At 39.4% G+C, this 24495-nt stretch overlaps 1 protein-coding gene across 3 annotated transcripts in view; it reads left to right on the top strand.

Moving 5' to 3' along the window:
* The window catches only part of KIF4A (kinesin family member 4A), a 125598-nt gene that overhangs the window by 91834 nt on the left and 9269 nt on the right, over positions 1-24495 (top strand). For 2 of the 3 annotated variants that reach the window (XM_068533730.1, XM_068533727.1), the window contains 9 exons: positions 338-451; positions 8536-8691; positions 8816-8916; positions 13299-13428; positions 14580-14750; positions 15131-15238; positions 16240-16317; positions 16674-16772; positions 17308-17490. In XM_068533730.1, the coding sequence (XP_068389831.1) occupies positions 338-451; positions 8536-8691; positions 8816-8916; positions 13299-13428; positions 14580-14750; positions 15131-15238; positions 16240-16317; positions 16674-16772; positions 17308-17490 (1140 nt within the window). The remainder of the gene's footprint in view (positions 1-337; positions 452-8535; positions 8692-8815; positions 8917-13298; positions 13429-14579; positions 14751-15130; positions 15239-16239; positions 16318-16673; positions 16773-17307; positions 17491-24495) is intronic. The other variant, XM_068533729.1, reaches the window with a different exon arrangement.

Raw genomic sequence — 24495 nt, forward strand, 5'->3', positions numbered from 1 at the left:
AGTTATACCTAGGGGGGAAATGATGAATCACAGGGATTGTGTATGTTCAAGTTTAGTTAATAATGACGAACGATTTTCCATGGTATTTGTACCAAAGTTTACTCACACCAGCCATGGATAAGAGTTTCAGTTGCTCCATATCCTCACTAACCTGGGGATTGTCAGTCATTTTATTTTTCGTCGTAGCCACTCCAGGGTTTGAGTAAAAGCATCTCACTGGGTTCTAATTTGTATTTCTCAGATGATTAGCTGTATGAATCATCAGATACATAATTAATGAAGAATGTTCTTCTTTCTACCCTTCAATTCAACATTACTATGAGCCATTTTTATTTAGGCAGCAGCTGCCAACAAGCGTCTCAAGGATGCTCTCCAAAAACAACGAGAGGTCACAGAAAAGCGGAAGGAGACTCAGAGCCGTGGAATGGAAGGCACTACAGCTCGAGTGAAGGTATGGACAACTTGAACTGCCATTTGTCTTATGTACATTGGGGATAGGAAAAAATGGGCAGTAGCTTTCTTTTCGTTTAGAAGTAAACACTACAAAATCTGGAGTTCTACCTGAAAGCGTTATTTCCTAAAGATATGATTATCTCTGAACGGTTGTTAAAGACCATGAGTAGTGAACCCTTTCTATCCCTGCCCCTGTTCAGTTAATTTTTTAACAGTTTTATTGAGGTATACTTGACCTACAATAAATTATACATATTTAAAGTGTACGGTTTAATAAGTTTTGACACAGATATGCACCCATTAAATCATCACCACAATCAAGATAAAGTCAATGTCCATCAGGACCGAAACTTTCTTCGTACACCTTTGTAATCCCTCCCTCCCCTCCCCAGACTATCCCTCTACGCCCCATCTCCAGGCAGCCATTAATCTGCTTTCTGTCACTGGATTTTCTACATAGACGATCACATCATCTGCACATAGGGGCAATTTTATTTATCCTTACCCACTCTGTATGCCTTTAAAAAAAAACTTTCTTGCCTTATTGTACTTGCTAGAACCTCCAATAAAATATCGAATAGGATAGGTGAAAAGAGGGCATCCTTGCTTTGTTCCCAATCTTAGAGAGAAAGCATTCAGCCTTTCACCGTTAAGTACGATATTAGCTATAGGTTTTTTGTATCTGTTCTTTATCAGGTTGAAGAAGTTCTTGTCTATTCCTAGTTTGCTGAAAGTTTTTATGACGAATAGATGTTGGGTTTTTTCAAAAGTTTTTTCTGAATCTTCTTGAGATGATCTTATGGTTTCTGATCTTTTTGAGATAATCCTCTTGAGGTGATCTTATGATCTTATGGTTGGTTGGTTGGTTTTTATTCAGTATGGCAAACGACATTGATTTTTTTCCAATTTATTTTATTAAGGTATAACTGATGTACAGTAAGATCTACCCTTTTTACTGTAGTTCTGCAAGTTTTAACATCATATACAGGTGTATAACCACCACCACAATAAAAATATAGAATAGTTCTATATTCCCCTATAACACTTTGTAGTCAATTTCTCCCACATCCATATGCTGGCCCTTCACAAACAGTGATCTGTATTCTGTCATTATTGTTTTCACTTTGCATTGCATCAGTGTCATATACCTGGAAACGTACAGTATGGCTTCTTTCACTTAGCATAAGGCATTTGATATTCATCCATGTTGTTGCCTGTATTATTCCATCGTATGGATGTTCCACAGTTTATCTGTTCGCCCATTAAAGGTTATCTTGGAGTCTTTTTTTTTTTCCTAGTTTTTGGTGATCATGAATAAGGCCACTATAAAGACATTCACATACAGGTTTCTGTATAACAAAGGTAGTCATTTCACTTGGGTAAATACCTAGGAGTGGGATTGCTCGGTCATATGGTAAGCGTATGTTTAACTTTGTAAGAAACTGCCAAGGGACTTCCCTAGTGGTCCAGTGGTAAAGAATCCACCTTCCAATGCAGGAGATGCAGGTTTGATCCCTGGTAGGGGAACTAAGATCCCACATGCTGCAGGGCAACTAAGCCTGCACGCCACAACTACTGACTGTATGCACCTCAACTAGAGAGCCCGAGTGCTGCAAACTACAGAGCCCATGCGCTCTGGAGCCCGTGCGCCACAACTAGGGAGAAGCCCGTGCACCACAACTAGAGAGAAGCCCTTGTGCCTCAACAAAGAGCCCGAGAGCTGCAACAAAAGATCCCACATGCCGCAACAAAGATCCCACGTGCTACAACTAAGACCTGACACAGCCAAACATAAAATTTTTAAAAATCTAATAATATCAAAACAATAAAAAGTTAAAAAAAAAAAAAAGAAAAACTGCCAAATTATTTATCTAGTTGTTCAGTGCTGGTATATAGAAATACAACTGATTTTTGTATATTAACTTTTATCTTCTGACTTTATTAGTTTAGTGGCTATTTTGTAGGTTCTTTGGGACTCTCTACATAGACAATCATGCCATCTATAAATAGTTTTATTTCTTCCTTTATAATCTATATGTCTTTTATTTATTTTACTTGCCCTGTTGCATTGGCTAGGACATTCAGGATGATGTTGAATAGGAGTAGTGACAGTAGAAGCCCTTCTGCTATTCCTGATCTCAGGGGAACAGTATTCAGTCTTTACCATTAAGTATGACATTAGCTATAGGTTTTTCATAGAAGCCCTTTATCAGCTTAAGGAAGTTCTTATCTATTCTTAGTTTGCTGTGAGTTTTTATCCTGAGTGGATATAATTTTTTTTTTTTTTGGCCACACTGCACGCTTTGCGGGATCTTACTTCCCTGACCAGGGATCAAACCCAGGCCCCCAGCAGTGAAAGTGCCAAGTCCTAACCACTGGACCACCAGGGAATTTCCAATGAGTGTATATAAATTTTGTCAAATACTTTTTGTCTCTAGTTTGTTGATTTGGTGAATGACTTTGATGTTCAAATATGGAACCAGCCTTGCATTTCTTTGAATAAATTCCACTTGGTTGTGATATATCATCCTTTTTATGTATTGTTGAATTCAACAATACATAAAATTAAAATTCTGCTAAAATAAAAATTTCGTGTAAAATTTTTGCATCTGTGTTCATGAGGGATATTGGTCTGTTGTTTTCTTGTAGTCTCTGTCTGGTTTTGGTATCAAGGCCTCTTAGAATACGTTAGAAACTATTGCCCCCTCTTCAATTGTCTGTAAGAGTTTGTATAGAACTAATATTGTTTCTTCCTTAAAAGTTTGGTACAGGGACTTCTCTGGTAGTCCAGTGGTTAAGAGTCCGCCTTCCAATGCAGGGGATTGCGGGTTCCATCCCTGGTCAGGGAACTCAGATCCCACACACCACGGGGCAGCTAAGCCCACGCACCGCAACTACTGAGCCCACGTGCTGCAACTACAGAGCCCACACGCTCTGGAGCCCACGCGCCACAACTACGGAGCCCACACGCTGCAACGAAAGATCCCGCATGCCGCAACTAAGACTCGATGCAGCCATAAATAAATAAATAAATATTTTTTAAAATAAAAATAAAAATCCTTAAAAGAAAAATGAAGAGGAAGTTTGGTACAGTTCACAAGTTAAGCCATCTGGACCTGAAGGATGTATTTGTTAGTTGTTGCTTTTGGTGGGGAGGAGGGGTTAACTGTAATTCAGTTTTTAAAATAGATATAGGGTTGTTCGGGTTATGTATTTCCTCTTGAGTGAGCTTTGGTAGTTTGTGTGTTTCGTCTAAATTGTCAAATTTATTGGTGTGAAGTTATTCATAATATTCCCTTATTATCCTTCTAATGTCTGTAAAAACTGTAGTAATGTCCTCTATCTCATTCCTGTTATTGATATTTTGTGTCTTTTCTCCTTTTTCTTGATCAGTTTGGCTAAGGTTTATCAAAGAACCAGCTCATTCTTACAAATGGTTAAAATAGTAAATTTTATGTTATGTATATTTTACCACAATTAAAAGCAATACCCCCAAAACCCCAGCTCATTAATTTCCAATCTGACCTTTATTATTTCCTTATTTCTGCTTTGGATTTAATTGGCTTTTTTTTTTAAAGTTTCTTAAAGGTGGAACCTGAGGTCATTGATTTGAGTTCTTTTCTTTTCTTTTCTTTTTTTAAATTTATTATTATTATTTTTAAAATTAATTTATTTAATTATTTTTGGCTGTGCTGGGTCTTCGTTTCTGTGCGAGGGCTTTCTCCAGTTGAGGCAAGCGGGGGCCACTCTTCATCGCGGTGCGCGGGCCTCTCACTGTCGCGGCCTCTCTTGTTGCGGAGCACAGGCTCCAGACGCGCAGGCTCAGTAGTTGTGGCTCACGGGCCTAGTTGCTCCGCGGCATGTGGGATCTTCCCAGACCAGGGCTCGAACCCGTGTCCCCTGCATTAGCAGGCAGATTCTCAACCACTGCGCCACCAGGGAAGCCCTTCTCTTTTCTAATATAAACATTTAGTGCTATAAATTTCCCCTTCAATACTCCTTTAATGACATCCCACAAATTTTGATAGTTATGTTTTCATTCAATTCAAAATACATTCTAATTTCCCTGTTGATTTCTTCTTTGATCCACAGTTATTTAAAATGATGTTATTTAGTTTCCAAATATTAGGGGATTTTTCCAAATATCTTTCTGTTATGATTTCTAGTTTAATTTCATTATGGTTAGAGACTATCCTTTATATGACTTGAATGAATCCTTTTGAATTTATTGAGACTTATTATGGCCTAGAATATGGTCAGTCTTGGCAAATGTTCAAACTGTGTGTACTTGAGAAGAATGTATATTCTGCTATTGTTGGATAGAGTGTTCTATAAATGTCAGTCATGTTAATTTGATTGATTGTGCCATTCATTTCTACTGTATTCTTGCTGATTTTCTGCCTACTTTTTCTATCAGTTACTTAGAGATGGGTATTGAAATCTTCAATTAGAATTATGGATTTGTCTTTTTCTTATTATGGTTCTGGTTTTGCTCTGTATATTTTGAAGCTCTGTTATTAGAGGCATAAACATGTAAGATTAATTGATCCCTTTATTATTATAATAATAAGTTTATTATTATTATGATCATTTTTATCCCTAGCAATATTCTTTGTTCTGAAATCTACTTTTTCTGATAATAATACAGTCCCTCCAGCTTTCTTTTAATGTTAGCATGGTATATTTTTTTAAATCCTTTTAGCTTTAACCTCTTTGTGCCTTTGTGTGTTTTTAAAGTGTTTTTCTTGTAGGCAGTATACAGTTGAGTCTAGCTTTTTTAATCCAGTCTGACAATCTGCATTTTAATTGGGGTGTTTAGACCATTTACATTTAATGTGATTATTGATATGGGTTGATTTGAATCTATCATATTGCTATTTGTTTTCTATTTGTCCCATCTATTCTTCATTCCCTTTTCCTTGTTTTCTGGCTTCTTTTGGATCAATTGAATATTTTTATGATTCCATATTATCTCCTTTGTTGGCTTATATATGATTTTGTTTCAGATCTTTTGGTGCTTTGTATATTAGGGGCATAAACATTAAGGATTAAGTTCTCTTGGATAACTGACTCCCTTACCATTATGAAATTATCTTTTTTTTTTTTTAATCAATTTTTTTTTTTAATTACACTATACTAGGTGTGCTTTATTTATTTATTAATGGCTGTGTTGGATCTTCGCTTCTGTGCGAGGGCTTTCTCTAGTTGTGGCAAGCGGGGGCCACTCTTCATCGCGATGCGTGGGCCTCTCACTATCGCGGCCTCTCTTGTTGCGGAGCACAGGTTCCAGACGCGCAGGCTCAGTAATTGTGGCTCACGGGCCTAGTTGCTCCGTGGCATGTGGGATCTTCCCAGACCAGGGCTCGAACCCGTGTCCCCTGCATTGGCAGGCAGATTCTCAACCACTGCGCCACCAGGGAAGCCCGAAATTATCTTTTTTTATCCTTGATAATATTCCTCTTTTTTCTTCCAGTTTTATTGAGATAAATTGATAAACAGCACTGCATAAGTTTAAGGTGTACAGCATGGTGATTTGACTTATATACATCTTGAAATGATTATCACAATAAGTTTAGTGAACATCCATCATTCATATAGATACAAAATCAAAGAAATAGAAAAAAATTTTTCTCTTGTGATGAGAACTCTTAGGATTTAGTCTCTTAACAACTTTTATATATAGCATACAGCAGTGTTAATTATATTTATCATGTTGTACATTACATCCCTAGTACTTACTTAATCTTATAACTGGAAGTTTGTACCTTTGACTGCCTCTCTGGTAACCACAAATCTGATCTTTTTTCCTATGGGTTTGTTAGTTTGTTTATTTTTGAAGTATAATTGACCTACAGCACTATGTTAGTTCCTGTTACACAACAGTGATTCAATATTTCTATACTTTTAAAAACGATCACCATGGTAAGTCTAGTTGCAATATGTCACCATACAAAGATATTACATAGTTATTGACTATATTCCCCACACTGTACATTTCAGACCCTTGACTCCTTTATTTTGCAACTGGAAGTTTGTACCTCTTAATCTCCCTCACCTATTTCTTTCCTCCCTCTATGCCCCTCCCCCTGGCAATCACCTGTTTGTTCCCTGTATCTATAACTCTGTCTCTGTTTTGTTATGCTCATTTGTTATGTTTTTCAGATTCCACTTATAAGTGAAATCACGCAGTTTTTGTCTTTCTCCGTCTGACTTATTTCACTGAGCATAATATCCTCTAGGTACATTCATGTTGTCGCAAATGGCAAGATTTCATTCTTATGGCTGAGTAATATTCCATCGTATATACATATATATATCTCACATCTTCTTTATCGATTCATCTATTGATGGCACTTAGGTTGCTTCCATATCTTGGCTATTGTAAATAATGCTGCAATGAACATAGGGGTACATATGTCTTTTCTAATTAGTGTTTTTGTTTTCTTTGGATAAATACCCAGGAGTGGAATTGCTGGATCATATGGCAGTTCTATTTTTAATTTTTTGAGAATCTCCATACTGTTTTCCATAGTGGCTGCACCAGTTTACCTTCCCACCAACAGTGCATGAGGCTTCCCTTTTCTCCACATCCTCACCAACACTTGTTTTTGTTTTTTTACTTTTTATTTTATATTAGAATACAGTTGATTAACAATGTTGTGACAGTTTCAGGTATACACACTGCTATATTTAAAATGGATAACCAACACTTGTTATTTGTTGTCTTTTTGATAATAGCCATTCTGACACGTGTGAGGTGATATCTCATTGTGGTTTTGATTTGCATTTCCCTGATGATTAGCCATGTTGAACATCTTTTCATGTGCCTGTTGGCCATCTGTATGTCTTCTTTGGAAAAATGTCTATTCAGATCCTCTATCCACTTTTAAACCTGGTTGTTCGTTTTTGTTTGTTTGTTTGTTTGGCTTTGATGTTGAATTGTATGAGTTCTTTGTGTATTTTGGATATTAACCCATATCAGATATATCGTTTGCAAATATCTTCTCCCATTCAGTAGGTGGCCTTTTCATTTTGTTGATAGTTTCCTTCACTGTGCAAGGGCTTTTAGTTTGATATAGTCCCATTTGTTTATTTTTGCTTTTCTTCCCTTGCCTGAGGAGACATAGCCCCCAAAATATTACTAAGACTGATGTCAAAGAGCTTACTGCCTATGTTTTCTTCTAAAAAGATTTATCGTTTTGGGTCTTACGTTTATGTCTTTGATCCATTTGGAATTTATTTTTGTGCGTGGTGTGAGAGAGTAGTCCAGTTTGATTCTTTTGCATCTAGCTGTCCAGTTTTCCCATCACCATTTATTGAAGAGGCTGTCTTTTCCCCATTGGTATATTCTTGCTTCCATTGTCATAGATGTATTGCCCATATAAGTGTGGGTTCATTTCTGGGCTCTATTCTGTTCCATTTATCCATGTGTCTGTTTTTGTGCCAGTACCATACTGTTTTGATTACTGTGGCATTGTAGTATAGTTTGAAATCAAGGAGCATGATACCTCCAGCCTTTGTTCTTTTTAATAATCTCCTTCGATGTAAATTCTATATTATTTGATATTAATATATCCACTCCAGCTTTCTTTGATTACTCTTAGCATGGTACATCTTCATCCAAAAGTGAAAGGTTTCTCAGGGATGGTTACTTTTTTAAAAACTGAATTTAGTTAATTTTGTTTGCTTTTTTTAAATTCCATTCATCTATTTTAAAGATTAATAATAGTTATCTATTTATTAAATAGAACAGGTAATCTAAATATACTTCAGTTCTGTATTATGACTTGTTAAGGACAAAGGTTAAGGAGAAAGTGGAGAAGGTAAAGACAGAATACATAGAAACGCTAGGATATCTGGAGAAAGATTTTCTGCAGAAAACTTTTCTTGTGACCTTTTGGGATATTGCTGTTAAAGGCTCTTAGAGCATTATTGGGATTTTTGGTCAGTGTAGGCACAAATGGAAATCTCACTGCTAGTTACTTGAGCTCTGGTCCAAGTGAAATTAAATCTGGAGCTGAATATAGCCCATGGGCCAGAGATTCCTCATCCCTAACCCAACATCACTGATTTATCTTCTAGAGTTGGCTTGGAAATGAAATTGAGGTTATGGTCAGTACTGAGGAAGCCAAACGCCATCTGAATGACCTTCTTGAAGACAGAAAGATCCTGGCTCAGGATGTGGCTCAACTCAAAGAAAAAGTGGAATCTGGGGAGAATCCGCCTCCTAAACTCCGCGTAAGTGCCCTATGGAAATACATTACCAATGATCAGACTCCACACTCCCCAGAAGCCCTCACTACTTGGGAGAATTACTTTCCAAGTAGTACTTCACCCTCATCCCCACTATTCTTCTTTACAGAGGCGTACATTCTCACTTGCTGAACTGCGTGGTCAAGTTTCTGAGTCAGAGGATTCCATTACAAAGCAGATTGAAAGCCTAGAGACTGAAATGGAACTCAGGTAATGGGACTATGTCTAAGGCATTATAAAAATTTATGCCTTGAATCAAAATAGAACCTATCAATCAGTTATTCTAAAGCTTGTTTTTCAGAAGCTTTGTGATGTAGGAGAAACAAGAGAAAGTAACGATTTTTTGAGCTATACACTTCACTAGACATGTTAGATACATTTTCTCATTCAGTCTCTCCCTATGAGGTATACCTTGTGAGGTAAGTATCATTCTTCTCACTTTAGAGATCTAAGCTAAAGTTCAAAGATCTTAAAAAATTTGCTGGGCTTCCCTGGTGGCACAGTGGTTGGGAGTCTGCCTGCTAATGCAGGGGACATGGGTTCGAGCCCTGGTCTGGGAGGATCCCACATGCCGCGGAGCAGCTAGGCCCGTGAGCCACAACTACTGAGCCTGCGCGTCTGGAGCCTGTGCTCTGCAACAAGAGAGGCCGCGATAGTGAAAGGCCCGCGCACTGCGATGAAGAGTGGCCCCCACTTGCCACAACTAGAGAAAGCCCTCACACAGAAACGAAGACCCAACACAGGCAAAATAAATAAATAAATAAATAAATAAGGACCACTATGTCCATCAAAAAAAAAAAAATTTGCTAAAGTTTATACAGAACTGGGATTCGAAATTCAGTTTATCTAATTCCAAAGCCTATGGTCTTTATCATATACCACAAGAACTGACTAAAAACAAAACTTTAGAGGAGCCCAAGAAATGATACCAGAAGATCAACAACCTGGGAGAAGGAGAACTTTAGAGATCATCAGCAAAGTAGATATAATATAATGCATAAGTAAAGTATCATGACCATTAAATGAGATTAGAAAGTAAAGTACATAGCACAGTACTTGGCATATTAGAAGTGCTCAATGAATGCTCTTCTCTTTAATCACTGTTACTTTCTTTTAAGTGTCTGTGAAATCTAGAAGGAACAGAACTTTGACAGATATTTTATAGTGTCTTAGGGTAATAGAATTGTATTGCCCAGAAGACCTTGGAGACCATTTAATTTGTTTTTAGCAACACATACGAGCTGTTTATCTTTGGATACATCTTTAAGTTGCTCAACATTTGAGTGTCTGCTTTGTGCTGCACTGGATGCAGTTGGGATATATAGAAAGAATAGATGGCATTGTCCTTGCTCTCGAGTAGAAACAGTATAATGACTGACAGTGGTGTGTTGGAATTGTTTGTTAAAATTTCAAGACGGTTGTAAACTGTTGAGAGCTTACAATTCCTTTGGTGAGAGTATTTACACTACAGAAACTAGCAAAAGCTACAAATCAGATCTGGTTTTTTAGGTGCTGTTTGTTAAACATTTACCTGCAGACCACTGTGCATAAGTAAATGATTATTTAAATGTAGGGCAGGTGCCAGGTAGAGGGCAATTAGACAGAGGTGAGTTTAATCAAGGGAATTTCCCTAAGGACAAGAAAGGACATTTGATAGATAAAACAACTCTGAAGTGTTCTGGCCCACCTCTTCCAAGAAGCCTTCCCTGACTCTTCATCCCTCACTAATTTTCCTCTTCTCTAAACTCCTTCAGAACTTACAGTACTTGGTCATGTAGTGTAGATGATGTATGTTATCTTTATATTTATTAATTATTTTACATTGATTAGTCTTGTCAATCTAGACAGATTGTAAGCTTGTTAAAGGAAAGGACTATATATTAGACCAGGGTTCTCAAAGTGAGGTCTACAAACTCCTGGGGGGTCTCCGAGACCCTTTCAGGGAGTCTAGGTGACTCCCTGTTTTTATAATAATATTAAGACATTGTTTGCCGTTTTTACTACACTGACATTTGCCATGATAGTGCAAAAGCAACAGTGGACAAAACTGCTAACACCTTAGCTTGAATCAAAGCAGTGGCACAAACCTGTACTAGCAGTCATTGAATACTTCACCACCACACACTCTCGGTTTTACTTAAAAGTCAGTTTTACTTTTGGCTTTGATAAAGCAATAAAAATTATTAATTTTATTAAATCTCAACCCTTGAGTTCAGATCTTTTTAATATTCTGTGTGACAGAATGGGAAGAACACATAAACCACTTGTGCTGATGCCGAAGGACGATGTTTCTCTCGAGGAAAAGCATTTGTGCAATTGTTTGAGGTGTGAGTTTAACAGGCCTCTTTTTTCATGGGACATCATTTTTACTTGAAAGAACGACTGACAGACAAACTATGGTTATTCAGACTTGGGTACTTGGCAGACATTTTCTCAAAAATGAACCGAGTGAGCCTGTCAAGTCAAGGAAAACAAATGACAGTGTTTGTCACCAAAAATAAAATTTGAGCTTTCAAGCAAAACTTAGAATTTTGGAAAACGTGTATCTGCCACTGTAAACTTGACAGTTTTTCGTAACTTTTCTAACGAGACCGGTAGTGATATTAACAATTGTGGTCTTTTTTATATTGTGTAATGAAATGTGTTGATTTGAAGGCTCTGTATGACTGTCCAAATGACATGTTACAGAGTCAAGGTTGAGTAAAAGATCCATTCAGATTGCAAGTAACCACATTTCAACTAACTTTTAAGGAACTTAAAAGTTAAAGTTGGAACTTAAAGTTGGGTTTTGGTGTAGTCTCAAAGAAGAATATCCACAATTATCTGAAAAGACTATTAAAATGCTCCTCCTGGGGACTTCCCTGGTGGCACAGTGGTTAAGAATCCGCCTGCCAATGCAGGGGACAGGGATTCGAGCCCTGGTCCGGGAAGATCCCTCATGCCGTGGAGCAACTAAGCCTGTACACCACAACTACTGAGCCTGCACTCTAGAGCCCACGAGCCACAACTACTGAGCCCCAGTGCCACAACTATTGAAGTCCGTGCGCCTAGAGCTCCTGTTCCGCAACAAAGAGAAGCCACCGCAATGAGAAGTCCACGCACCACAACGAAGAGTAGCCCCCGCTCGCCGCAACTAGAGAAAGCCCATGCACAGCAACAAAGACCCAACGCAGCCAAAAATAAATAAAATTTTTTAAAAAAAAGCTCCTCCCAGGAATTCCCTGGCAGTGCAGTGGTTAGGACTCGGCGCTTTCACTGCAGTGGCCTGGGTTCAATCCCTGGTCGGGGAACTAAGATCCCACAAGTCGCACGGCATGGCCACAATAAAATAAAATAATAAAATAAAATGCTCCTCCTTTGTCCAGCTACATATCCACGTGCGGCCAGATTACCTTCATTTACATCGACCAGAACATGTCACAAAAGATTAAACGCAGAGGGAGATATGAGAATCCAGCTATCTTCTACTAAACCAGACATTACAGAGATTTGTAAAAATGTAAAACAATCCCACTCTTCTCACTACATTATTTTTCGTCTTGGAAAATGTTGTTGTGTGTGTGTGTGACACACACACTCCCCCACCCTGCATTCATGTCCTTTCCGGACCTTAGAATGTGACTTAGAATGTGACTTTATTTGGAAATAGTGTCATTGCAGGTGTAGTTGTTAATGTATGATGGGTTGTTGTGATTTTAAGTGAATTAATAATGTTTTTCTCAGTTTTACTTTCTAATACTGTAAAATTACTTTCTAAAACTGTAAATAGGTATTAACATACATGAGCAGAATTTCTTAGAGGTCCTCAATAATTTTTAAGAGTGTAAAGGGGTCCTAAGACCCAAAAAGTTTAGAACTGCTATCTTAGATTATTTTAGTACCCATCTTCTTTATAGTACCTTACATAGCACTGCATGTTACACACATGCCGGTATGCTCCCTCTCACTGGACACCTAGCAAATTTGAGAAGGAAGCTATTGACGAAACTGAAATATTGTGTACATCTTGGTCTCAGGCTATACTTGACCGTAAAGTATCTGGAAGCTATAACCAGGGTCGTGGTATCTAGTTTTCGTAGAAACTTCTCAGTCCTGTGGCAGGTACTCCAAGATAACCTCTCACGACACCAGCCATAGGTATCAGTTTGGTGTTAGATTCCAGCAAAGAGCATCTACCTGTTTGTTCTTCTGAGATTATTTTCCTTAAGGTCTCTAACCTGAATCTTGTCCTTGCATAGGTGAGCCACCACGTCACAGTTCCAGCTTATGTGGCCTCAAGACAAAGTCACATTATGGTCAACGTGCTACAACAAAAGCCTCACTAAAACAAAGCTTTCCAAGTCCCACTATATGACCCACTTATTTCAACCAGTATTTAATAAACTAAAACCATTTGGTTAGTCTTAGCATCCCTTTGTAACAAGATTTGAGATACTGTATAAAACCCTAACCAGATGACTCAATCATTATTTAAATGGTATTTAACTGATACCTGTGTCCGGGAAACTATTTGAAGTTTCTCCTCAGAGCTCTTCCCCTCTCCTTGGTGTTGAGGCTACTAGAAATAAGGCTCACTGTTTCTTTCCCTGAAGGAGTGCTCAGATTGCTGACCTACAGCAGAAGCTGCTGGATGCAGAAAGTGAAGACAGGCCAAAACACCGCTGGGAGAATATTGCTACCGTTCTGGAAGCCAAGTGTGCCCTGAAGTACTTAATTGGAGAGGTAAACATCTCTCTTCCTCTCAGCAATTCGGGGTCTGGCTTGGTGGGTTGAAATAAGATGTTATCCTAGAATACTATCATAGTGTTATTGCCACTGTTCATGGTAGAAGCCACAATGACACAAACATTAGAGAAATAGTTTTATGGGTAAAGGTTGGTGTGGGCAAGTACAGGCCAGTCACTTAAAAATATATATGAGTTGCAAGTTGATACCCATGCCTGGCATATAGCAGGTGCTCAATAAATGTTCACTGTTATTATTATGAAAAGATCAGGATGCCACAGTAGGCCACAGGTCAAACGTAAAATATTATACTATACTACTTTTTAAAACACCTCTGACATGTATTATATTCGAAAAGTTTAAGATACAATCTAGGAAAGAGAAAACCTTTGACATATAAAGATTCATCTTAAGGAAAATCCATCTTCACTGACCTTAAAATAAATATATCATCTTCCACTGTCACAAGAGGAATTAAAATTGATCACCTCTGGTGATTGAAGCAAGCATACAAACTCGGACTCTGCAAGTTTGAGCAGTGCTATCCTTTATGCATTTTTGTGTTGGGTTAGCAGATTTATCCTACTAAGGAAATCCTGATTAGTCTTGTGAACACTGGTGTTTATGATGTTCACTATCTGGGCTAGTAGAGAATATAAAACTAGGACAGCATAGGATATCAATCTAGCCTGAAGAGCCAGAGCTGTAGTCTCGGCTAATGTGTCTACGAGTTCCAACATGTGAACACAGACATTCTGAAATGGGACATAATTAGCCATAAGGGTGTGTGCTATGGATTTCTCTTTAAAATTAAGGAAGAACTTCTTGAGTATCAGAATTTGGAATTGTCAGATACTGTTTGTGTTAGATTTATTCTTGCCTCGAGGTAGAACAAGAGATTAAATGACCTCAGCAGTGGCTTCCAGCCCTAAGATACCTATCTCAACAGATATCTATCTCGGCTCTTGGTTTGGGTGGTGGTGATTCTGTTCAATGGTAGAATCCATATGACATGAAAACATAAGAATGGACTTGGACATGGAAGAACTTTTCTCAGTCCATTTCAAGAAAGCTGACATTTTCCTGCCTAATGAATGGGGAAAGGTGGCCATTCTCCAAATAAACTGATCTTCTTTTATCCCTTCCAGCTGGTCTCCTCCAAAATACAGGTCAGCGAGCTTGAAAGCAGCCTGAAACAGAACAAGGCCAGCTGTGCTGACATGCAGAAGATGCTGTTTGAGGAACGAAATCATTTTGCTGAAATAGAGACAGAGTTACAGGCAGAGCTGGTGAGAGTGGAGCAACAGCACCAAGAGAAGGTAAGCTGGCGAGCCAAGAAGCTATACGGAAAAACAAACCGTTGTTGCTCTTTGTTGTTAGTTAAAAATAATAATAATAATAATAATGGGGGCATGAAGTTTCCTTCAAAAGACCACGTAGTCTTCTCCAACTTTTGCAAATAAGAAACCAGAAATAGAGAAAAATGACTCATCTAATAAGTTTACACATACCAGTGACAATGGCTCTTAGCCTTCAACTTTAATACCAAGATGAACATGATGATACTTCAAGCCATGAGAGCCAAAGAGAACAATTTACTTTGAAATCACAAAGGAGTAACTGGATCACTGCTTGGACTGAACCAGAATTCCTTTTTCCTCTCATTCCTTTGGTACCTTTGGGTTGTATCTTTCTCTAGGTGCTATACCTCCTCAGCCAGCTGCAGCAAAGCCAGATGGCGGAGAAGCAGCTCGAGGAGTCCGTCAGCGAAAAGGAACAACAGCTGCTGAGCATCCTGAAGTGTCAGGTATGGAGATGAGGCTAAAGGTCTCCAGAGGTGGGGTCCCCAGGCCTGACTGAGAATCCTGTCTGATTCACATGACTGTACCTGCAGGAAAGAGTAATTACCTACTGAAAAAAAGCTTTATAATGGTAGCCTTTTATAATGGTAGCCTCTATTGCCTTGTTGCCCTGTTTGATCAATTTAGGGGTGTTTAGGATGTAGCCACACATAGGATTACCTCCGTTTTGGTACAGAAATGACAGTACATACTCCAAACCAGACTTCGAGGCCTCCTGGTTCTTTGCCTCAACCCTGAGCTCTAAAGAGTTGAGAAAGTTAAATCATCCAGTAGAATCCTAGGGGCATTTAGCTGTCTCTTCCTGTGCCTGTTCTGAGTTGAGACCTGACCTGTTTGTAAAATGCCTGGGGTCTGCATTTCTTCCAGAGGCTGGGAACACCACACCCTTTAGTAGCATGTTGGAGCACTATTTTATCCAACTTAGAGTCTTTCTCCTGAACCACCATTCTCTACGGCTTCCTTGGCACCGCCCATCAAAGACATAACCAAACGTGTTAAGGTCGTAGGCATGAATCCAATTATCGTTAAGTGCCAAGGAAGTTTAATCAGGCTTATTAGTGTAGCAAACAAATTGCCTAATCTGTGTTGAGAAGCGTGGACAAAAGCATCTGTAGACTTCAAAGAAACAGCTGACTCTCTGGGTGGGTCTCTTTATCAGCATCCTGATGTGAATAAGGGATATGAGGCTAGAAAATAGAAAAGAACGAGGAAGGCATTCCTGCAAGTGCGGTCGTGGCTGCTTGGGAGCGTTGGAATAGAGGTGGCACTCAGGACACCTAGGAATTGTTGGGGATCAGGCATTTCTCTGGGCGCCAGTGCCTGCTGTGCAAAAACCACCTGCTGCCAGCAACTTGGCAGTAGTATGTTTTCATCTCTGTGACTTGTTTGGTAACCCACATGTAGTGCCCAAAATAACCCCACCTGTCACTGCATTATCTGGAAATAGGATGAAGAACTTGAGAAGATGCAGGAAGTGTGTGAGCAAAATCAGCAACTTCTCCGAGAGAACAAAATCATGAAGCAGGTAGTACAGCTTCCCACCCATTTAATAAGCCCTGGGAGACCCTCTTGCAACTGAGGCCAGCTCGTGGGAGCAACCCTGAGTATAATGACTTGGCTCAATTTTATGAGGTCTACATCTAGTTTCCATGTGGTATGGTCATGTGCATTTCAGATGGTATAAACACATTTTTTAATTTGCTCTTTTCTGAATCTAATACTGATTTTGTAAAGTGGGAGTCATTCAACCTACTTTGCCCTTACCCTGCCTCACTTTACCATGGCTTAAGATTAAGCTAACTTAGGAATCTTTATGTTTTAGCCATGAACACTCTCAGAAGCTGCCCTGCAATGTACACTTTGTCTCTTCTTTTCAAATAGAAACTGAACCTCCTCCAAGTAGCCAGCAGACAGAAATCTCATCTTCCTAAGGATACCCTTCTATCTCCAGACTCTTCTTTCGAATATATCCCACCTAAGGTAAACTGCTCAGGGCCTGTGATACCTTCGCATAGCCAAGGTATGGGGTGAGTGTACTCAAATCACCTTTCAGAAGTGGTTGAGAGTTAAAATTCCCACATTCCAGCATCTCAGTTTTCTATGGAGTCCCAAATAAAACTACAGTGCAATCTTGAGGAAAATAAGCATTCTCCCTCCCTAGACGGCTGACTTTGGACCCTGTACAGGCATTATGCAACACAACTGAGGAGGAGGCACATAGAAAAGAGCAGTGTTCGGCTGTCCATCCAAAGATACTTATCATATCATGAGTCCCTCCCTCCTCCCTCAGATTGCTCAGCCTCTATCCCTTCAGTTTCTCTCCCTTCAAAGACTCTGTGAGGCCAAAGGCTAAAGCAGAATTTCTTCTGATTGGTAAAGCCAATTGGGGTATATTTGAGGGCATCTGAAATCTCTGCTCTGAGAATATAGCTGGCAGCAGCCACTGGGAAGATATAATCCACATGTTATTGTTGTTGTTTTTAATTAAATAACCATTCCAAACTTTTTTTCTTAGCCCAAACCTTCCCGGTTTAAAGAAAAGTTCCTGGAGCAAAGCATGGACATCGAAGATATAAAATATTGTTCAGAATATTCTGTGAATGAGCCTGAGGACAGTGATGGTGATGGTGGTGATGGGGATGATGAGGAATGGAAGCCAACAAAATTAGTTAAGGTGTCCAAGAAGAACATCCAAGGGGTAGGAGGCAGCTCATCTCTTTCAGGGGTTCTAATCATTAGTCTTCACCGCCAGTGAGGGTGTGCCGGCCCCAGACCCTACACCTCAGTCCTTTGATCGTGTTCAGAGGCACTGGCTCTGCTGAGGGTTGCTTGTTGGGCCAGCTCTGTATGGAACCGGGGGCTAGTTGAGAGGGCTGCCTGGGTGCACAGGGAGGCTCTTTTCATGTTTTCAAGTTCTGACCAGTCTGAACAGGTAGTAGTGTTCTATACCATCTCATTGAAACTGGTTCCAGTGTGACCATAATAATCTTTCACATTTTTAAAGCACTTTACAGTTTATAAACCATTCTCATATATGTTACCTCTTTTCATTGTCACCAAAAAAAAAAATCCAGTGAGGTGTTTATTATTTGTATTTTACAGCTGGATCTGAGACCCACGAGAGGGAAATGACCTTGCCCAGGGACATAAAACAAAGTGGCAGTCAGGACTTGAAATCAAATGTTCTGACTCCAAGTCCAGTTTGTTTCTACCACATCATGGTCATATCAGTGAAAACTGTAGACCAGAAGCTGAGTGGGAACTTTAAGGTTGAACACACCAAAGTTAAGGCTAGTTAGAAACAATCTGACTTTGAGGCATGCTCTATTTACTTACACAATGATAATCCTACGTATTTATCAAACCTAGGTGTTCTATGTTGAAACATTAACTTCCCAGGCATTGCAGTTCATCACTACCCCAACTGTGGCCTGCAGCCACATTCCACTTAAAGAGAACAGCTCACAAATTACCCTAGCTGGATTCCTGGAAGGTTATTCGATTTCATTAGCTGATAGTGCACCACATGGGGAACTGAGCCTTGTAAAGCCACAACACCAGAGAGAAGCAAGTCATGAGGAACAGACAGCCATGGTGGCCTTAAGTCATTTGGAAAGTCATCAGGAATGCAACATACCATGTGCTCTTAGTGGGACTAAGAGCTCATCCTTAGCCTCAGAGAGCTTATGATCTAATGGGAAAACAAGCCAAAGAAATAGGAACACATCACAGGACCTCAGCATACTCATCTCAGGGAGATGGACTGAGGGGCTTTTAAGAGTGACTGTAAAGCCAAACCAAGTAGATATAGTTTATGAACATGCCATGAAAGAGACGACTCTTGCTGCATTATAAGACAGAAAGGGAAATACAGTCTTGGGAGCACCTGGGAAGCCATCTTCTGGCACAATGAATAGCATATTGCAAAGACTTGATAGTAGAAGTAGTAGCGGGACACAGAGCTGGGACACTGAGAGTAAATGGGGCAGAACATGTCTGACTTTGATTCACTTACTCAGCAAACATTTATGCTCTCTACTGTGGTTGAAGTGGTAAGCATGAGCTGATTGTTGATGAAAAGGTCAGCCAAGTAATAGGAAGCACAGGTGAGAAGTACACACAGGAACAAATGGTAGAGGACCTAAAACTCTGGGGAAGGAGTTTCCAAATGGCAGGCAAATATGGGTATACTTGTCCTTGAGGAAAGCTTATCATTCACACACACACACACACACACACACACACACACACAAAGCATAGATATAATAGCACTGTTGCTGTAAGCTTATAAAGGAAATATAGAAGTATAGCCAAAAATGCAAGTAAGTGATATTTGCTATCAATGATAAATCCTATCTCTAAAACACTGAGAGATGATTCTTTTCTAGGCTTTTTCCCTGATTTTATAACTTGAGAATGTAACTGGGTTTTAAGGGGAGCAAGTTAACATACAATCTAATTTCTCCCTTTTGGAGGCCTCGAAGTACATGGACTGCTCTTTGATCAGACTGCTTGTAGACACATCAGCTGTAGACCTTGATGCTTTGCATGAAGGCCATCCTGATTATTATTGTTTCAACCCAGCTGAAGTGGGCTGGTATGAATCACTAGGTATCTGCAAAGGAGACTGCAGCAGGTACCAAAATAATGACTTGTCCAAAGCTAATGCTGAAAAAACTAGGTTTCCTCATTCAGCCATATTTCCTATCTGTACTAAGGAGATGCCGAAGGATAGGCCATGTGCTGTAGTAAAGAAGTGATAGCTTAGAAGCCAGGTAGACATGAGTTCTAGTCTTGACTTTGCCACTGTTTAGTTGGATGGCCTTAAGCAAGTCACTTAATCTCTCTGAGGCCCAGATTCCTTATTTATGTAATAAAGGGACGAGGCTAGAATAGTGATATATAAGGTCCCTTCCAGCACTAATATCCTGAGTCAAAGTAACAGTCAAAGTTGTGTAAATGGGTTTTGTTGTTGTTGTTTTTAATAAATGGGTTTTAATAATACTACCTTTATATGGGGTTATATGGTATCTGAGAAGTTAAAAGAAGGAATATATGCAAGAGCACCTTGTGAAGGATAAAATATCATGCTGGTGTTGTTATTAAAGCACTGTAAGCATTTTTACAAATATTCCCATTTGTCCCCTTTGGCAGAAAAGAGGGAGGAGGTATTCTGGTCTCTAGTCATGAAAGAATGGAGATAAACTTGGATGGAGTGACTTGTCCAAGGTCATGCCAAGTATTAAATATAAGACTAGAGCCCAAGGCTCCTAATTCCTAGCCTGGTATCCTTTATGTTACAATTTTTACCAGATCTTATCATTCTGAGATATAATGTAACACTGAAATCAGTGCTAGAAGAATTATAGACTCTAAAGAAATAATTCTCAACCCTGGCTGCACGGTTAGGATCCCCCAGGGAGCTTTTAAACACAGGGAGCCTGGGACCCCACCCCCAGATGGGGCCAATTAAATTCTGATTTAATTGGTCTGAGGTGGGACCTGGCCTTTTTGAAAAGCTTCCCAGAGATTTCTTATGTGCAGCCAGGGTTGAGAACCACCGGCTTAAAGGAACCCCAGAGGTCTTTCATCTCGACTTCCCACTTCTTTCATATAAACAATCTCTCTATTATAGTGGTTCTCAGCTATGGTGTTGGGACATGCTGGTGGGTTGCTAGCAGTTGTGATACACACACACCCCACATACATCATATCTGACATTTTGTCTGTGGCAAGATCTTGCTCCCTCTCTTATATTCTGATCTGCGTCCTGGTGTGAGAGAAAATAGGATGAAGCTAAAGCTAGTGCACATGGCATTTGTGTGAATACATCTGTCATGTACGTCATGACTGTTCTATAATACCACTCCCAGGTGTTTATCTAGCCTCTGCTTGCTTGGAAACAAGCAATCTAGCAGGGGGAGGCTCACAGTCGTGAGACAGGGCAGCCCATTGTATTCCAAGTAGGTGTTGGAAAGTAGTTCCTTGTTGAGCTGTCCTATAAATCATCCCAGTGAGTCTTGGCTATGTAAAAGTCTAATTGTCTAATTGTTCTTCCTTATGATAGCCCTTCAGATGCCACTCTTGTACTTTGGATAAAATAGAGACACATGGACAGGGTAATAGAGTGTTTTTGAGGCATATAATATAGATAAATGTGTAAATGGTCAGAGGACCATACCCAGCCTGTAGCAATCAATGGATCAATGTCATCCTGGCGAGGTGTCTCTAGGACATGTCATAGAACTCTGTCTTTTGCTCTGTCTTATTCAAAGAAGCAAAGTTAGGGGGTTTTTCTTGTTATGTCCAGTGTTGGCAAAGGTGACAAAGGTGGGCATTCCTGTCTGTTGTTGTTAGAAGTGTAGTTTGGCATACCTTTCTGGAAAGCAACTTGAAAATATGCATCAAAAGCCTTAAAAATGTTCCTATCCTTTGGCTCAATAATTATACACATAGGTATTTATACTAAGGAAATAGTCATTGATATGTAAAAAGATTTATAAATCTTTTTTGAGCATCAAACTATGTATCAGGCACCGCTTCTAGGTGCTGAGGATGCAATAAACAAGACAGGTAAAATCCTTGGCCTCATGAAACTGAAGACATTCTTGTGGAGAGAGACTCATAGTGACCAGAAAAACAAATAAAATAATTTTAGATGATAAGAGATAAAAAGAAAATATAGTCAAATCATAGAGAATGATGGGGCAGGAAAAGAGTACTTTGGACGAGTGTTTGGGAGAGGCCTCTCTGAAGAGGAGATATTTAAGCTGAGATCTGAACAAAGTGAAGGAGCAAGTCAGGAAAAAAAATGAGAAAAACATTTCAGGAAAAGGAAACAGTAAATGCAAAGGCCTCAGGGCAGGAATGAGCTTGGCTTATCAAGGAACAGCTGAAGAGGCCAGTGAGGCTGGAGGATACTGAGAAGTGGGAGAGTGCAGTACAGGGTCAGGTCAGAGGGGTAGTCAGAGGCCTTGTCAATCATGGTAAGATTTGGATTGTATTTATGTACCAGGATATTTGCTGTAACATGATTTATAATGGCAAACAATTTCTTTCAAAACAATCTTAATATCTAACGTTAGGTTAGATAAGATAACGTTAAGTAAATTGACACTTCCACATGATGAAAGACTATATACAACTGTTAAATATTAAAAATCATGGTTTTGATTTTCAGATTTTATAAAGTACTATATATTATTCTCATAATGGGGGCGAGGGGGAAGATGTTTTAATGGTTTCTTTTACCCTCACAACTACAGAACAATGGTGATGGTTGTCCATATGAAACAGACTCGAGGGCTTGAATTTAACTGTAAACGCAGTATGAATCCACAAAGATATGACAAGGGAAAAAATCTACTGTGATTTTAGGACTCATTAGCAGAACTATGGAGTTCATAACAAGGGAGGTGTTTGTCTCAATCTGCTTCACGATGGTCACACCACATTTAGAAAGTTATGCTCATTTCTGGATGTCACAATTAAAGATGAACTTGGACAAATTGGTATATAGCCAAGGTGGTGAGAATTCTTGGAAACCATGTCATGTGGTGAATCATTGAGGGAGCTAGGTATATTTAGCTGTGAGAGGATTTGGACAGAGTGGGACTGGGGAGTGAAAATGATGCTCAGGGTTTGAACATATATGCTGTGAAAGTGGGGTTAAATTGATTCCATGTCATTCCAGATGGCAGAATTTGGTCCTGAGGTCAGAAGTTATATAGAAACTGTTATCATCTCAGGATAAATAGAGCATTGGATAATAAGACCAGGGATGTTTGAGTGGGGCTTCATACATCAAATCAGGCTTTAGATGGTCACTGAGGTCTCCTCTGACTCTAATCCATCATTCTGTGAGCTCTGTCACCTATATTTGTTTCAAGCCAAACTATCCTACTTTCTTCCACCATTTCTCTTACAACATCACTTCCTATAATGCTGGTCACCCGCCCCCTTTTTGTTTAATTCCCTCTTTATGAAGCACATATGCACAGTGGACTCCTGAATGTGTGCACAAGGAAACATACTTATTGATAAAATGGGCTTAATACATGGAAAGCACTTGTAACAGTGCCTGGCACACGGTGATGTCAGCTATTACTACTGCAGCCTTGTTGTAAGTGTGAAATATGGCACTATGAGGAGTATGGGTAAATTGTGGCATACTCGCAGAGTGAAAATGAATGGAACAGGAGCTACATGCATCAACGGATGATAAGATACCATTTATATAAAGTTTAAAAGTGTGTAAAATAATTCCTTACATATTTTAGATAAAAACTCACATGTGGTAAAAAGGCATGCATAGGATAATAAGTACCTAATTCAAGAGACTGCCCCTGGGAGGGAGGGAGGTGAAGGGGATCAGGAAAGCGTAGACAGGAGGCTTCAGTTCTATCTGTATTTTACTCATCAAGGGAGGGTTGGGGATATTAGTGGGGTTTTGTTATTGTCTACACTTTTTATATGCCTAAAAAAAATTATGGGGCCCTAAAATAGGATATATCATTTCAAATGGAGTCTGACTGACCCAGGGTTTAGTGAAACATTCTCTCCCTGTGATTTCTGAACTCCAAATTTCTGCCTGACTGACTTGCTTTTTGACAGCTATTTCACACTGTTGACTCACGAAGCTTGCTGACACCTCAAATCCCTAGTCCCTTTTTGCACAAACTACTTTTTTTTTTGGCTGTACCGCGCAGCTTGTGGGATCTTTTTTTTTTTTTTTTTTAACATCTTTATTGGAGTATAATTGCTTTACAATGGTGTGTTAGTTTCTGCTTTATAACAAAGGGAATCAGTTATACATATACATATGTCCCCATATCTCTTCCCTCTTGCGTCTCCCTCCCTCCCACCCTCCCTATCCCACCCCTCTAGGTGGTCACAAAGCACCGAGCTGATCTCTCTGTGCTTGCGGCTGCTTCCCACTAGCTATGTATTTTACATTTGGTAGTGTATATATGTCCATGCCACTCTCTCACTTTGTCCCAGGTTACCCTTCCTCCTCCCCGTATCCTCAAGTCCATTCTCTAGTAGGTCTCTGTCTTTATTCCTGTCTTGCCCCTAGGTTCTTCATGACCGTTTTTTTTTTTTTTTTAGATTCCATATGTATGTGTTAGCATACTGTATTTGTTTTTCTCTTTCTGACGTAACTTCACTCTGTATGACAGACTCTAGGTCCATCCACCTCACTACAAATAACTCAATTTCGTTTCTTTTTATGGCTGAGTAATATTCCATTGTATATATGTGCCACATCTTCTTTATCCATTCATCTGTCGATGGACACTTAGGTTGCTTCCATGTCCTGGCTATTGTAAATAGAGCTGCAATGAACATTGTGGTACATGACTCTTTTTGAATTATGGTTTTCTCAGGGTATATGCCCAGTAGTGGGATTGCTGGGTTGTATGGTAGTTCTATTTTTAGTTTTTTAAGGAACGTCCATACTGTTCTCCATAGTGGCTGTATCAATTTACATTCCCACCAACAGTGCAAGAGGGTTCCCTTTTCTCCACACCCTCTCCAGCATTTATTGTTTGTACATTTTTTGATGATGGCCATTCTGAGTGGTGTGAAATGATATCTCATTGTAGTTTTGATTTGCATTTCTCTAATGATTAATGATGTTGAGCATTCTTTCATGTGTTTGTTGGCAATCTGTATATCTTCTTTGGAGAAATGTCTGTTTAGG

Source organism: Eschrichtius robustus, chromosome X, assembly GCF_028021215.1.
Source record: "Eschrichtius robustus isolate mEscRob2 chromosome X, mEscRob2.pri, whole genome shotgun sequence".
Lineage (NCBI taxonomy): Eukaryota > Metazoa > Chordata > Mammalia > Artiodactyla > Eschrichtiidae > Eschrichtius > Eschrichtius robustus.